This window comes from Rhinolophus sinicus, linkage group LG15 (assembly GCF_036562045.2).
Source record: "Rhinolophus sinicus isolate RSC01 linkage group LG15, ASM3656204v1, whole genome shotgun sequence".
Taxonomy (NCBI): Eukaryota; Metazoa; Chordata; class Mammalia; order Chiroptera; family Rhinolophidae; genus Rhinolophus; species Rhinolophus sinicus.
The window spans coordinates 35,456,626-35,472,260 of NC_133764.1; the positions used below are offsets into that span (position 1 = coordinate 35,456,626).

The following is a 15,635-nucleotide window of genomic DNA, read 5'->3' on the forward strand; positions in this document are numbered from 1 at the left end:
CACCGTGCCCACTGGGTTCTCCCAGCACAGGCAGGGGACACACCTTCACAGAGGCTGCTTTGCTGCTGGCTCTGGGCAGTCGTTAATAAGGAGGGGCCAGTGGGCCTGGGGGCTGCTGGCAGGCCTCCCTGGTGGAGAGTTCTGCTCTCCTCCCTCTGACCGCCCCTCCCTCTCCACCCAGGTGGCTCTCCTACCTCCTGCTCTTCGTCCTCTACCTGGCCATCTGCCTCATTGCCTGCCTGGGACTGGCCAAGCGCTCCAAGTGTCTCCTGGCCTTGTGAGTAGCCCTGCCTATGGGTCTGGGACAAAGATCTGGGTAAGCATGTGGGGTGATGGTGCCCCCATCAGAGAGACATGAGGGCCTGGCTGGGCTGGGAGGATGTGGGGGGACAATGGCCCGAAGTCGCCTTCGACCCCCTCCTCAGCAGCCGACCAAGAAGGGACAGCAGCTAGCGATTCGCCACCTGGATACCAAACAAGGACCGGCCTTTCCCCCACGTGTCCCCTCCCTCCTGAGCCTGCCTCTGTTGAGCGGCTGAAGAAATGCTGCCCAAGCGTTAGAGCTTCCTGCCGTCTCTAAGCAGCACCTCCTCCTTAGCTTGCGCCCTCCCCGCTGCGTCTCCTCGGCCCAGGGATCTCTGCTCGAGGCACTGAGTGCCATCTCCCTGGCCTGGCACTCAGCTGGGCCAGTGTTAGGGCAGGGACCAAGCCTTCGGGGCTACTGCAGGAGTCTCGGGCCGGGGAGGGAAAGATTGTAGCTGAGAGAAAGGGCACTAAGGTTGGTGGGTGACAGCTGTCATGGGGTCCCCTGGGCCTGCCAGCCTTTGCTTGGATCCCACCAGAAGCTGCTCTCCCCTAGGATGCTGTGCTGTGGAATGCTGGCCCTGCTCCTCAGCTGGACGTCCCTGGCCGCTGACACCGCTGCAGCAGTGGTGAGTTGGGGGAGCGGGTTTTGTGGGGGCGGGGGGGTGCAGGTGGTGACCAGGACCATCTGTAGGTGGCATGTCGATGTGACTTGTCCATAGCCCCAGGGCAGGGTCAACTTCTAGTCTCAGTCCCAAATGCAGAATCACAGACCGAAGCGGCTTAGATCTTCTGCACCAGCCTCTCACCTTTCAAGTGGGGACACAGGCCCAGAGAACCAGGAGGCATTTAGGGCCAAAGCCAAGATAAAACACCTGAAGCCTCTCCCTTTCCTAGCCCACTGGCCCGTTCCTAGCCACCTGCTTAGTGCTTGTAAGGACATGCATGGATGACCAGGTGACTTCTGTGTGTGGGAAGTAACTGGGTCTGGGGGGATGGCTGAGGTCTGAACCTGGAGCCGTCTGGCATACTTCCTGGGCACTGGGAATGTGGGCTGTGGCATTTAGCTTACCTCTGACCCTTTGCCCTTTGACTCACACAGTCTGACACACTGGTGCACGTTCAACCTCAAAATGTTAAAAACAAAAACAAGGAAAAGCCACAAGGTGGGGGAGCTTTCCATGTAGGTGTTTGGTCCTTAATAGACCTAATACTTGTGTAAAGCTGTGTGCGTGAGTACATTCATTCATTCATTCATTCATTCTGCTGATGTTTGGCCCTATGGCACTCAGTGGTACCAGGTATCTGGGGATGTGAAAACCAGGACAAACGTAATGTTTGCTCTTGACCTAGTCGCAGCCTGCAGAACAAACACTTCTAGGCAGATCATTGCAACCCCATGTGAATCAGTACAGTGGAGGTGCCTGCCCTGTGTGTGTGTGTGTGTGTGTGTGTGTGTGTGTGTGTGAGCAGGGGCAGGATTTACCAGTGGATTTCAGGGACCCCCTAGCTGCTTCAAGAGCCACAAACTAACCCTTGCATCGGTTCTGCCCTAGCGACCTGGGGATAAAAGAATGGGACTCCTACTGGAAGCCCTCTACCCAAACCCGTGCCTTGTCCAGTGACCTTGGGGCTGGTCAGGAGCTCCGGCCCTGGGCAGTTTGCCCCCATGATGCCCACGGAATGAATGGACCCTGGTCTGCTTGGCTCATAGCAGCTTTTGGCAGAGCTTGTCGGGAAGGGAGAGGAGGTTGGCAGCTCCTGTTTTATTTCCCTTCCCCAACCGTGCAGTGTCCACTTTGGGCAGGAGGGAGAACTGGACAGGCATGAGCCTGCGTCCCAAGGGTGGGGGCCCCTCTATATACAGGGAAGGGCAGGGTAGGAGGGCCCATGCTGTGCTCAAAAGCACCCTGATGTCATCAGGAGCTGGGTGGGCTGCATGTTGTCCAGGGGAGTGGCTGCTGGCCAGAGCAACACGCACAGCTGCCTGGCCAACAGCCTCTCCTCCAGGGACAAGTGTAAGCGCAGGGAGACTCACACATGGTGTGCTTTCCTGGGGCTTTGTCCTGCCCACCGCGAGCCTCTGCCTTCTGGAAGCAGCAGCAGCGTCCAGCTTGCCCCCATGAGCTGCCCTTCGGGAGACAGCCTCTTCCTGGCTCCTTCTCACCAGGCTTCAGTGTTCAAGGAAACCAGAGGCCATTTAATGTCCCAGCTGGGTGCCCTGGAACACGAGGGAGCCCCAGAGAAAGGCCATTTCCCTAATTCGTTTAGTCAGGCCCCCCTGTGACAGAATGAGTCTGAATGGGCCTTTGATTGGGCTGCAGATACTGCTGCATTTTAATAGGAAGTGGGGCTGGGAGGGGAGGGAGGCAGGCGGCAAAGGCTACTGTGGGGAGCTTTTGTGTGGCTTCGCTGCCCCTGCCCTCTGAGACCTGGCTTGTTTTGAGAGCTGTGGGGCCACAGGACTAACACTGCCCTCCCCCCCACCTGCCTTTAGTGTCCCCCAGAAAGGACCTCCCCGTGGAAGGAGCATTGCCCCTGAGTCTGCTATGAGTGGGAATTAAGGGGGCTGAGCTCTGGGCTTTGGGCAACACTCTGAGCCTCCTGGGACCCCCCACAGCGGCTACCTACCTGCTTGACCACCTGCCCCATGTGGTCAGGAGTATAAGGCCAGAGGGTGAAGGAGGAAGGGCAGAGAGGAGAGGAGGCACCCAAGAAGAAGGAAGGGGGTAGTGGGGGGGGGAGGAGAGAGGGGCATCCAGGTGTGTGGGCCGCACAGAGCGGAGCCCCCTAGGGGTCTGGTCATCCCTTCCCAGCAGGGCACCCCTGGGGAAGTCACTGACATTCTCAAGGCCTCGGCTTTCTCGGGTATAAAATGGGGAGAATAGCCCTTGCCTCCGAGAGTTGTCGATGGGATGACATGGGTTGGCTAATCCATGGAAGGCATATAGTTCCTTCTCAGTGGACAGTAGCCATCACCGGTTTACCCCACTTATTATCATGTGAGAGTCCCAGGGTGACTCCTTCAGACCATCACCACGGCTGTCAGGAGCTGCCTGCAGGCTAGGCCGCCAGCTGGGCAGGGCACTGGGCAGCTTCTGCACCTGCTCCAACTGTGCTCGTTGTCCTCTGCCTCCCCACCTCCTCACCCTGCTCCCCATTGCGTGAATAATGCAATACAGGCCCTTATCCTCAGGACAGGAAAGTTGAGTCCTCATGGAAGAGTCTGAAAAGCAGGCCTGGCCTGAGGGGGCAGGAGGGGACAGGGTGGCCACATCCCTGGTGGAGCCTCTGACAGAGGCCTCCGTCCCTATTTGGATCCCAAACTTCTTGGGAGTAACCCAGACCAAGATGGCGGCCTCGTTCTTTATTTTCCCCAGGGCCTCCCCACCCCAACTCGAGCCTGGCTCCCTCTCTCTGCCCCTCCAGGGACATGCTGTGGGTGCACCTGGGCCTGCTGGTGCAGTTCTCCCAAGGTCCTGAGCGCGTGAGAGTGTGTGTGTGTACTGATAGGTCTCTGTGGAAGCTCTGTATCTAGAGGGGCATTTTATTCTCCTAACCCTACCCATTACGTACATTTTCTAGACTGGAAGGTGCCCCAACAGCTAGCCACTGTCTCCTGTGCCTAGGACAATGCATGGTGCCTCGTAGGTACTTAGTAAATATTTAGCGACTCAATGAATGAAGAGTGATGCACCAGTGTGGGCCCCTGAGCTAGCCATTCCCAAAGGAGGACAGGGCACTGGGGAGGGGTCCCCTGCTCGGGAGCATGCACTGGAGCAGGGGCAGCTCCCAGGAACCAGCCAGGGGACCAGAGTTCACCCTGGCTGCTCTGAGAGGTGGAGGCTCCCTTTACCCAGTACCCCTCTGCACTCCAGGCTGGATCTGGGGTGGGCCTAGCTCAGAGGATGGCATGCTTGCTGCGCCCTCTCCCAGGCCCAGACCTGCTCTCACTTAGCCCCATGGAGCCTTGGTGGTCACCTAGCCAGGTAGTGCTGCAGGGTCCAGGTCCCCCAGCTCAGTGGCAGAGGCTGGAGCTGGTGTCTTTTAACCTCCGGCCCTGTGCTCTACACAGCCCCCCATCTCTTTGTGAGCAGGACATGCCCCCAAAAGCTCAAAGATGGATTCAGCAGGAATATATTAATAATTCTTTAGAAAGAGAGTCCAGCAAGGCTTCATAGATTGATGTACCTCCAGAGCATGTAAATCTTGATAACAAGACAAAAAAGTAAAACAGAGCTGAGCCAATGAGGCCATGGTACACATAACTCCCCGACACCCGTCCTGCAGCTTCCCCATGGCCCAGGCCTGCCGAGGTCCGTCCCAGAAGAGGCATCAGAAACAAGAGTTAACAGTACATGGTGCTCGCTCTCTGCCAGTCATTTTCCTGGGTGCTTTACGTAGATTAATTCATAAGCTGAGAGTGTTTGTCTCTCCACGTTATAGATGAGGCAGCTGAGACACAGAAAGAATAAGGTATTTGTCCAGAGTTACAAAGCTAGGAACGGGGCAAAGCCAGGACTCGAACCCATGGAGGCTGGCTCCTGACTGTTCTTGCCTGCTTGGACTGAGCTGAGGGCTCCCAGTGGCTGGGGCCGAGGGCGCCTGGCTCCTCGCAGGGCCCTGGTGTGGTGACTTTCCTCCACCTCTGCCGTCTCTCCCTGGCTCAGGGCACCAGCGACTTCTGCGTGGCTCCTGATACCTTCATCCTGAACATGACAGAAGGCCAGCTCAGCACAGGTAATGAGCCCGCGCGTCTCTGTGTCAGCCAGACAGTGCCTCTACATACGTGTTTCAGCCCTGTAGTCACCCAGTCCCTCCCCACCCCACCACGTCAGGTCCAGCTGGACCCCCGGGGCACTTCTTAGAACCTGGAGGCTCAGGCAGTGGCTTGGCCACTGAGGGTGACTGAGCGTCTGGTCACTAGTGAGCTCCTGCCTGACGCCAATGTCTTTGCTTTGCAGAGGTGACCCGTTACTACCTGTATTGCAGTCAGAGCGTAAGCAGCCCATTCCAGCAGGTACAGCCCACCCAGCCCAGCCCTCACCCCGCCCACAGTCCCCTTCGTCAGCATGCTCCCTCTTCACCCCAGCCCTGCACTGACCAGAAAGGTGGACGTGGCTGGTGTTCTTTGCTTCACTGTGGTCCTCTGAAGGGGGCGGGGCTCTTGGTCAGTGTCTTCAAGATCAGTGTTTCTCACACGCCAACGTGTGTACCCATCACCTAGGGAGTGTTAACACACAGGCGCTATGCAGTGGGTCTGGGGGGGGGGCCCGAGAGTCTGCATTTCTCACAAGCTCCCCAGCGAGGCCCAGGCTGCTGGTCCCAGGACCATACTTTGCGTAGCAAGAAGCCTGAGGGGTGAGAGGAAGTCTTGCAAGCAGGAAGGGCCACAGTGAGGGATGTGACTGCAGCTGCAGCCACGGGGAGGGGCTGCAGGGGAACAGGCCCTCTGCATCTGAGGGGGCTCCTGGGAAGCTGCACCTGACGGCAGGGCTGTGGTCTCTCCTGGTCCAGGCGCTGACCACCTTCCAGCGCTCGCTGACCACCATGCAGATCCAAGTCACAGGCCTGCTGCAGTTTGCCGTGCCCCTCTTCCCCACGGCAGAGGTAAGGCGACCTCCCCCAGCATCCATGATGGAAGGGGGATCCCTGGGGTTTTGGAGACCCAGGCTCCCCATAGTCTGGCTCCTTCCTTTGGCTTTAAAGGCCTCTGTGCACCAGCTGCCGTTTGTGGTTTTATCCATAAGCCCTGCTCCCACCGCTCAGTCTGTCTGCGCATTTGCTTCTTTCCTTCTTCCTGCTCCAGAAAGATCTGCTCAGAATCCAGCTCCTGTTGAACTCTACAGAATCCAGCCTTCACCAGCTCACAGCCTTGTTGGATTGCCGAGGGCTGCACAAGGTGCTGGGCTTGCCCCGGGGGCTGAGTGGGGAGCCAGCAGAGGCTGGCCTGGGCGAGGATTGCCTGGGCTCCCTGCAGGCCCAGGGAATGGGGAGGAAGCTGACCACAGGAAGATGGAAGAGGTGCCTGGCTTCTTAATTGTCTCCAGTAGCTGAGACAGGGGGACAATAAAAGGTACCAGGCGGTGGGATAGCAGGATTGGATCCGATTACCCCGAGAACACTGGAGACGCTGATTTATATAAGGAAGGCTGTTCCCCAGTGTCCAAACTCCCAGCCATCTGGTCAACCCATCCGTCTCCCTGGGTTGCCATCTCATTGCCAGCATCTTCTCTCCAGGAATGTGGACTATCAAACACCAATGCAGGGAACACACGAAGTATGTGAGCCTCCCACCCCACGCAATAAACCAACGTTTATCGACAGCTTTCACAGCCAGTCTGGATTTAGAGCAAATAATCATATTAACGATCGCTTAGTTTTGTGCTTGACCTTGTTCTGTGCACTTTATGTCCAATAGGTTATTTAGTCCTCACCGTTAAACTATGAAATGCATGTTAGTTCATTGGAAATTTTACAGATAAGGAAACTGTGTGTGTGTGTGTGTGTGTGTGTGTGTGTGTGTGTATGGATGTCTGTAGGTAGGTAGGTAGATAGATAGATAGATAGATAGATAGATAGATAGATAGATAGATAGATAGGCGTGTGTGTGTGTAAGATTCCAGAACTGGCAACTCAAAGCGTAGGCTTTGGGCCCTGGCAGTCTGATTTCAGGGCTGAGACCTTGGGTGTCAGCCTTGTATCCTCTCCCTTCCCCTTAGCAAGTCCTGGCAACTATACTCTCAGATGTGTCCTGAGTGTGTCCACTTCTCCCTCCACAGCTTCCACAGTGGTTCCAGCACCATCCTGAGACCTTGGGTGACAGCCCTGGCCTCCTAACTGTTCTCCCAATTTTTCTTGCCCCCTTACCACCCATGACCTTTCATATACAACAGCCAGAGAAGTCTTTTGAAAAACAAATTGGATCACATCTCTTCCATCCCAAACCCTCCAGTGTCTTCTTGTCAACTTACGATAAACTGCAAACTCCTCGCTTGCCCTGCAAGCCCCACCGTGACCTGGTGCCATCTCATTCCATCTCCTACGGCCTTTTCTCTTTCCTGAACATGCCAAGCTTGTCCCTTTTGCCTCAAGGGTGCACTCCTGGCCTCAGAGTAAATTCCCCCTATGTTCTGCTCACGCCCCTCACGTAACTTTGTCTGTCATGTTCAGAGCCGAACCTCCCATGCCTAGCACACAGCAGGTGTTCAGCAAATGCCTGTGTAGTGAAGCCAGGAAGCCCCATTGTGTTGGGCTCCAGAGCATGGACCCTTATGGTTGTACAAGGTGCTTGGGATGGGAAGGGAGGAAGATCCAGGTCCAGGCTGAGGGAGAGGGTCTTCCAGAGATGAGCTCAGACCCCAGGCTGTGCCCCACTCTCCTCCAACTGTGTGTCCCTCCTCCTCCAGGACTACCTGGATGCCCTCGCTGGCGTCTGCTATGACGGCATTGAAGGCTTGCTCTACCTTGGCCTCTTCTCCCTCCTGGCCGCCTTCGCCTTCTCCACCATGATTTGCGCGGGGCCTCGGGCCTGGAAGCATTTTACCGCCAGGTGGGCTGCCTGGAGGGGGTTCCTGGGAGAGCCGGTGGGAGGCTCTGCTCTGCCCGAGCTGAGAGCTGATAAGCCAGATGGACAAGGGCAGCAGAGGACCCAGGTATTCGGCCCCAATGGGCCACCTGGATGTCTGCAGAAGGTTCCCTGAGAGTCTAGACAGACGCCCAAAAGTAGGTTCCGTGGGGCCAGGGCCAGAGTGGAGCTGAGCATGGTGACCGCGTCTTGCCATGACCGGGCATCCCTTGCTTGTCCTCTCTTCCTTCACAGGACTCTGTGGCATGAGATGATGAGAGCTTTGGGTGCTGGGAGGGGTGCCCCCAGAATACTGAGAAGGACAGATTGTAGCGCTGTTATCAGGGCACCTGCAGTCTCATTGAGGAGAGAGACAGAGATGAGATGGTATTTCAGCATCTCAAGAATTGGACAAGAGGAAGCAGGGAAGGGAGAGTCAGTTTGCACATGGTCAGCGTGGTGGGCTGCCTGGAGGAGGTGGATGTGAAGTTGGGAATGGGGCTGAGTGATCTGTGCGAGGCAGGGCTGAGGACCATGTTTTAGAGGAAACTCAAGGACAGAGGGCGAGTCCTGGGAGCAAAGATTGGGAAGCAGGCTAGGACCCCGCTGCCTTGGAGCCTCCTTCACCCCTCGCAGTCAGCCGTACCCCCCGTGTCATTCTAGGGGCAGAGACTATGAGGACATCGATGATGATGACCCCTTCAATCCCCAAGCCCGGCGCATCGCTGCCCACAACCCACCGCGGGGGCCGCTTCACAGCTTCTGCAGCTACAGCAGTGGCCTGGGCAGCCAGACCAGCCTGCAGCCCCCGGCCCAGACCATCTCCAACGCCCCCGTCTCAGAGTACATGTACGGCAGGGGATCCCGGGGGCCCCCCTCATAGCGCCTAGCCCTAAGGGAGATGGGTCTATGGGTAGCACGTTTGGGTCCAGAGAGCCAGGTGGGGAGGAAGGCATCTAAGGCCAGCTGTGGTCCCCTCCCTGCAGCCACGCCCTGGGAGGCCTGGCGGGAAGGCCCTGGGGAGCATCTCGTCACCCCAGCACATCCACGTGTGCGGGGGAAGAGCCCACTGTAAATGCCAGGCTTTTGGCCACAAGCCTGCGGGGTGGGTTTCAAGGCTGAGAAGCTGCATTTGTCCAAGCCTCCCTGCTCCTGGCCCGTCTCCTATCTACTGCTTCTTCCCTGGGCCACCCAGAGCCCTCTTTGCTTATCTTCCTTCCCACACTCCCTCTGCTCTACCCATGGTCGGTTCCATCCCCCCACTTCCCTGTGTAGACCCACGGAACCCTCCTGTAGAAATCTGAGCGCCTTCCCCTCCTGAGCTCTCCTCTCGGCCCCGCAGGAACCAAGCCATGCTCTTCGGCGGGAACCCACGCTATGAGAACATGCCACTCATCGGAAGAGGCTCCCCTCCTCCCACGGTACCCTGGGCCCCCGCAGCAGGGTGGGCAGCAGAGTTCTTGAGCCAGGGTGTCTGTCGGGAAACTCTGCCCTTTCGTGTTGCACCTGCCCCATCCTGGTAGCTTGGAAGGGCTGAAGCTCGGAGCACTGAATCAGTGACTTAGGCCTGGGCCCTGAGGACCGTGGTGCACACGTACGCTCGTGGGTGTCCAGCAAGCGCTCTCTGTGAAAAGTGCCGGACCCTGGGGAAAGAGAGACGGGACCCAGTTCTGGTCTTCAGGAAATATGTAATCAGCAAGAGGGGAGACACAGGAAAACTGCTTGTAATAAGTGCCACATGGTCCTTTGGGACCTGGAGGGAGGAACTGTCCCCGCTGCTCTGTGGGACCCAAGGAGGTCCTTTGGAGTAGGTGGCATTTGAGCCTTACCTCGGAGCAGTGGGTCTCGCCCTGGGCGATTTTGCCTCCCAGGGGATATTTGGCCACATCTGGAGGTAATTTTCGTTCTCACAACTGGAGGTAGTCACTGCTGGCATGTAGTGGGTGGGGCCCAGGGATGCTGCTCAGCCCCCTAGAGCACAGAGGACGGTCCCCATCTCAAAGAATGACCGGCCTCAAGTGTCCCTAGTGAGATGGTTGAAAAACTGCTCTGACCCATCCACGTCTTTCCCTGCCATGACCCCACCTTGCCGGTTTTGCCCAGACTCCCTGGCTGCCTTTTTACAAACAGCTCCAGACCCAGACCCAGCTCCTGTATCCAGTGCCCTCAGGTCCTCAGGTCGGGAGAGTGGGTGGGTCAAAGCCTGTGTTCAGAGTCGGTACCTTTTAAATCCCTGCCTGGCTTCTCTCTCTACCCGGAAGCCTCCCGGGTGCCTTTTCCTTGCCACTAGCTGCTGTGGACCCAGGAATGCAGATTGATTTTAACATTAATCTGAGCACAACATAATTAGGGGAAATCCGCTGCTGTGAATTACTCAAAGCCTCGTGATGCCAACTGAAAATGATTTTTGGATTACCTTCTGTTGTGAAAAATCCAGGCCACTCTCCCTGCCACTAGCAGAGATAATCAAGAACTGACCTTATTTGCAAGGCTTAAGGACAGCATAAATCGTCCTCCCTAGAATTAAGACCTACCCAGAAACCCTAATTGCTTTGGCAGGGCTGACTGCCCCCTGTACCCAGGAAAGCGCCCCCTCCACCCCACCCTCCTACCATGGAGACAACTAACGCTGCTGACCCAGGAACCCCCAGCAGGGAGGTGTGGACATGTGCCCCAATGATGACCACACAGCTGGCCGCTCCCCACCCCCCCACCTCCACTTATGTCTGTTGAGCCCTCACTTTGAGTTAAGTCACTGCTTCACCAACTTGGCTGCCCTTGGAAGAGCTTCTAATGCACAGCCAAGTTTGAGAACCACTGTGTTAGGGGTCTTGCCTGCTTTGTATCATTTCAGCCTCCATGTAAGAGCTGAGTGCTCTTAGGTCCATTTTTCAGGCTTGGAGGGATTGGAGAACCTCAGCCAAGGTCATGGGATGAGTAAGATGCGCAGCTGGGATTTGAACCTGGCTTCTGAGTCAGTGGGCCTGCTGCCATTTGGGCCGAGTGCATTGGTGCCCCCTGACATGTCCCCAGTGTCAGTGTCTGCACCAAAGCGGATGTGGGGCCACAGTGGATGGAGAGGGGTGTGTCAGTGTATGCATCCTGCGCTTGAGGCTGGGAGCCAGATGTCCTGATGGCCCTGGGGCGGGAAGCATCACCAGGAAGGAAGCCTGGCACAGACTAGAGTAGGTGCCACTCTAGTCTCCTCCAGTCCCCATGGTGCCCTGTCATTAAAACTTGGTGCAGCTGGCCCAGCTCTCGCTGAAAACGTCCCAGCACCGTTGCTAGTACAGGGTCCGGTTTGACTGGTAACATGGTATGACCCTGTCCTGACTGTCCCCTGTCCTCTCTCCCACAGTACTCTCCCAGCATGAGGGCCACCTACCTGTCCGTGGCTGATGAACACCTGTGGCCCTACAGGAATGAGCTTCCCGCCTAACACACTTTCAGAGGTCCCTGCCTCCTTGATCCGTTTTGGTTTTTAATTAATCCAAATGAAAGCTGCGTTCCTTCCATGGAAACCAAAGGCATCTGGAGGCTGCATGCAGGACTGCAGGACTGGAAGGCTCCTGCTGCCACAGAGGACCGGCTGAGGTCCAGGAGAAACAGCCCGGGCCAGGCTGCGATTCCTGACCAAAGCCTCAGGCAGACCGAAGACCCACACCTGGAACCAGCCTCTCCTGCCTCGGGCCTCTCCACACCAGAAATGTCCCTCAGGTGCCTGGCCACCCCTAAGCTGGGAGCCTGGTTCAGCTCACCCCTACCTCCCACCCTAGCCAGGTGAGGAGGGGCCAGGTCAGGCTCCAGGGTCCCATTGCCAGGACTGTGCCTCCTGCTAGCACAGCCAGAAACCCAGGTGACCACTCTCTCTGAGGTACCTCTCTCCTCCTGGCTGCACAGATGGGTAGCATTTCCCTGCAGGTAAAGGTGGAAGGGCTGATCAGGAGATGCTTTTAAGGGAGGTGATATCCCTAAATGAGACCAGACACTGTCCAAATCAGTCTCCCGGGGCCAGATGGCCTCTTCCTGGGCCACAGAGGGAAGGTGTTGGAGGGCTCTGTCAGAGGCTGTGGTTCCAGGGCCGGGGGACTGCAGCCTCGTGCCTGGTGGGCGCCTGCAGTGAGACCCGTTGGGAACGTGGATGGAAGCCTGCCACGTTCTGCCTGCCTTTCTGCAACCCTCCTTACTGCAAACCTCCATTCCAAAATCCATGCTGTTTGTCCTCTGCAGATAAAGGCCATCTCAGGTATTAACAGACACTTGGAAAGCAACCTTAACTCTTTTTGTTCCAGTCTTTTAAGTATTTTGATTATCCAAAGAATTGAAACTCATAGCACATCCAGTCTTTACAGTGGATTTGGGGCTCCTTCCTTACACCTGATTTGTATCCTGTCCCTTTTCAGAATTTGCTGACACGGGCCAGTTCTTTCTGGATCTGGAGGTGGGAGAGGGGGGATTTTAAACAAAATAGACATCAGTGAGAGATCCTGTCCCAAGCTGCTGTTCAATGGGAATGTGGGTTCATCCCACTCGGAGGGAGGCCTGTTAAGAGAGGAAATGAGGGAAACCATGAACACAGTCCCATTCCAGGGGAATGGCTGAGGGCTCAGGTCAGCTTTCCCTTCCCTTTTGTCTTCAAGCAAGTTTGTCAGGAAAGCTTTTAGCAAAGCTAAAAGGGACAGCTGTGTCTTGATGTGAAGGCAGGCATCTACCTAACCCCCCCGCCCTCCCTCCCCATCCCGACCCTATTGTCCCAGGGCCCCTGTGCTGTACCTGCTGGGTGAGAAGAGCTTGTTCAGCAGGAGAAAATAATGACCCATCCTTCTGCCCGCTGAGGATCCAGGGTTAGGGCATTTGGTGCTTCCAACATCCTGCCAACTCGGGGTGCATAGCACAGAAGCCCCCACAGCCTCTCACACCAAAGCAGGGACATAGGGTGGCATGGCTTTGGACAAAAGCTCCATTTCCGTTTCTGAAGAGCCACCTTTGCATCAAAACACTGACAGCAGAGTGATTCTCAGCCTCCAGCCAAGCCCCTGTGACAGAACAGGGCCACAGGGCAACCAGGACTCTCACCTGCATTAACCTGTGTGTACCATGTACCATAAACACACCTTTCTATGACCACGTCGTGTGCAGGTAGGAGCTCTGCGATGTCAAGGTGTTGCTTCTTAACGTTTCCTTGTTGGTAACTAGGGAGTTGTTCTTAATGCATGTAAACTAAACTAGACCCCTTGGGTGGTTCCTGAGGGAGCCAGGTCGGCACACCTCTGCTTGGTCCAGGTGCAGCCTCACCTGGGGGGACAAATAAACACTTGTACTAAAATGTGCAGTCCGTCTCTAACTTCCTCAGCTGTGGGAGTAAGGAGGGGGCTGAACGGTCCCTTCCAGCTCGGTTGTGTGATGGGAGGGGTTCCAAGCAGATTTCAGTGTGAGGATTGAAAGATAAGGATACTAACTGAATGTCACAGGGCCTCCTGTGCGGCCACTAGCTACTCTTGCACTCAGACCTTGTTTCTACTCGTCTTTCTCCAAGTTCCCCCTAACGGGATGGTGGTCACACAGTAGACTGCCCCCCCCCAGGTTTGCCATGGGTCCTTGCTGCACTGTCTTCCCAAACTGCACCTCCATGGGGTGCCATTCGGGGCAGGGGCACCTGAGATGCACTGTTCCCTTCATACTTTTTTTGCAGAGTCTCGTTTGTCTGGTGAACAACTGAGCCAGCCTGGGATGGCTTGGCAGGGCAGACTCCAGCTCTCTGCCCAAGGCCCTAAGCTACTGTTTACCCTTCTGTACAGCAGCTGTGCTCCCGGAATTGACCGTTTCAAGGAGCTTCCCGAAGGGAGCGGCTTATGCATCCTTTGGGGACATTTGAGAGGTGAGCGCAGAGGATAGGCTCATACCTGCGCGTCCCCCAGAGCTGAGACCAGAACTAGGGCATCCCGGGAGTGGAAATGTTTTCTCCACCCATCCTTGCCCTCATCTCAGGATAGCGAAAGCAGTGGGGAAAAGGCGTGAAGCAATGAGAAACCTTTCTATGACCAATCTGATTTTTTAAAAATAAATTTTATTGGGGAATATTGGGGGACAGTGTGTTTCTCCAGGGCCCATCAACTCCAAGTCGTCTTTCAATCTAGGATGCAGCTCAGCTCCAAATCCAGTTGCTGTTTTCAATCTTTAGTTGTGGGGGACACAGCCCACAATCCCGTGCAGGAATTGAACCAGCAACCTTGTTGAGAGCTCCCGCTCTAACCAATTGAGCCATCCGGACACCCCTCTGGAAGCTCAGCGGCAGCTCATTGTCTTCAATCTAGTTGTGGAGGGCGCAGCTCCTTGGCCCATGCGAGAATCGAACTGGCAAACCTGTTCAGAGCCCGCGCTCTTAACCAACTGAGCCATCCGGCCGCCCTGATTTTTTAAAGGTAACTGCAGCTCAGTACCCAAATGAAATTCTTTTAGGGGGGCTTCCATTGTCTCTGGGAGCTGGAGTGAGGCCTGAGCTGCAGGCAGGCCCTGCATGAAGTAGGAAGGAGGCCCAATGGGAGTGCACAAGCTCAAGGCGGTTTGGATCATCACATGTGTCACCCCCTCCCTTTCCTATCTTTGCCTGCACCAATCTTTCACCCAAAGGAAAGGGGTGCGGTGGGTAGGCCTCCCAGCCAAGCATGCCACTGCCAGCCTGCCGGCCTTGCCATCCCCAAACATCTCTGAACAGCCCTGATTCCAGCCCCAGAAACCTGCTCCCAAAGAGAAATTCATTCCATCAGGCCCCCTTGTAAGCAGAGCCTTTGTCAGAACAGGTGTGTGTTTGAGTCTGTCACTCAGGACCCAGTTAGCCATTTTGAACAGTCGACAGAGTGGTCCCTTCAAAGCTGACTCATCTCCAGTTGTCCTAAGCCAAGCTCTGCTATGCTTTTTCCCTCCTCCAAAGCTTTGAGGTCTTATATTTCAAAGCAGCTGGGCAATATCACTGCCTCATGACTCATGAACATTCAAGAGGCCTTGTGTCCCCACTGACGGATATATCCAGATCAGAAGCACTTGCTGCCTGCCTTTCTTTCCCCTTTCATTCATTTAACTAAAAATGCGTTGATTGCTTAGCACAGGGGCCAGCAAACTGTGGCCTGTAAGCCCAGCTCCACCTGTTGCCTTGTACGGCTAGTGAGTATAGTTTTTATATTTTTTATGTTTTTTTAATCAAATATTTGCAACTGATTTTGATGGTAGAGAACACTAACTTTGAGCCTCAATTAAGCATAATGTTATCCTCCTAAAGATTTCCATTCTTCTCACTAATGGACCTGTGTTATCAAAAAATATACTCAATATCTTTAATTTTGTTCATGAAAAATGTATGAGAATTGGTTTTGTCTCTTATCATATAAATATCTACAAAATATCTCTGATTTTGCCTCTTAACCTGTAGCCTAAAGTATTATTATCTTTTATATTAGGTTGGTGCAAAGGTAATTGCAGTTTAAAGAGTTAAGAAATTGCAAAAACCGCAATTACTTTTGCACCAACCTAATAGCAGTTTACAGTTTGCTGGCCCTGGCCTAGCAAATCCCCTTCGCTAGGTCCTGGGACCACAGCAGCATCAAAGGCAATTGTGGTCTTTGATTTCATGAAGTTTACAAATAGGCAAGGAAGGCTTCCTGGTTCACAGACAGTACCTTTTCTCTGTGTTCTCACTTGGTGGGAAGGGTTAGGGAGCTCTCTGGAGCCCCCTTTATAAGAACACTAATCCCATTCAGAAGGCTCCACC

General features: G+C 55.2%; 1 protein-coding gene across 2 annotated transcripts in view; it reads left to right on the top strand.

Annotated features, from left to right (window-relative positions):
* Nucleotides 1-13,196, top strand: part of TTYH2 (tweety family member 2) — a 34,270-nt gene extending 21,074 nt beyond the window's left edge. For both annotated transcript variants that reach the window (XM_019740450.2, XM_019740449.2), the window contains exons 5-14: nt 182-277; nt 860-932; nt 4,974-5,043; nt 5,268-5,323; nt 5,821-5,913; nt 6,113-6,205; nt 7,713-7,855; nt 8,534-8,719; nt 9,213-9,291; nt 11,229-13,196. In XM_019740450.2, the coding sequence (XP_019596009.2) occupies nt 182-277; nt 860-932; nt 4,974-5,043; nt 5,268-5,323; nt 5,821-5,913; nt 6,113-6,205; nt 7,713-7,855; nt 8,534-8,719; nt 9,213-9,291; nt 11,229-11,309 (970 nt within the window). In that variant the 3' untranslated portion in view covers nt 11,310-13,196. The remainder of the gene's footprint in view (nt 1-181; nt 278-859; nt 933-4,973; nt 5,044-5,267; nt 5,324-5,820; nt 5,914-6,112; nt 6,206-7,712; nt 7,856-8,533; nt 8,720-9,212; nt 9,292-11,228) is intronic.
* The last annotated feature ends 2,439 nt before the right edge of the window (nt 13,197-15,635 follow it).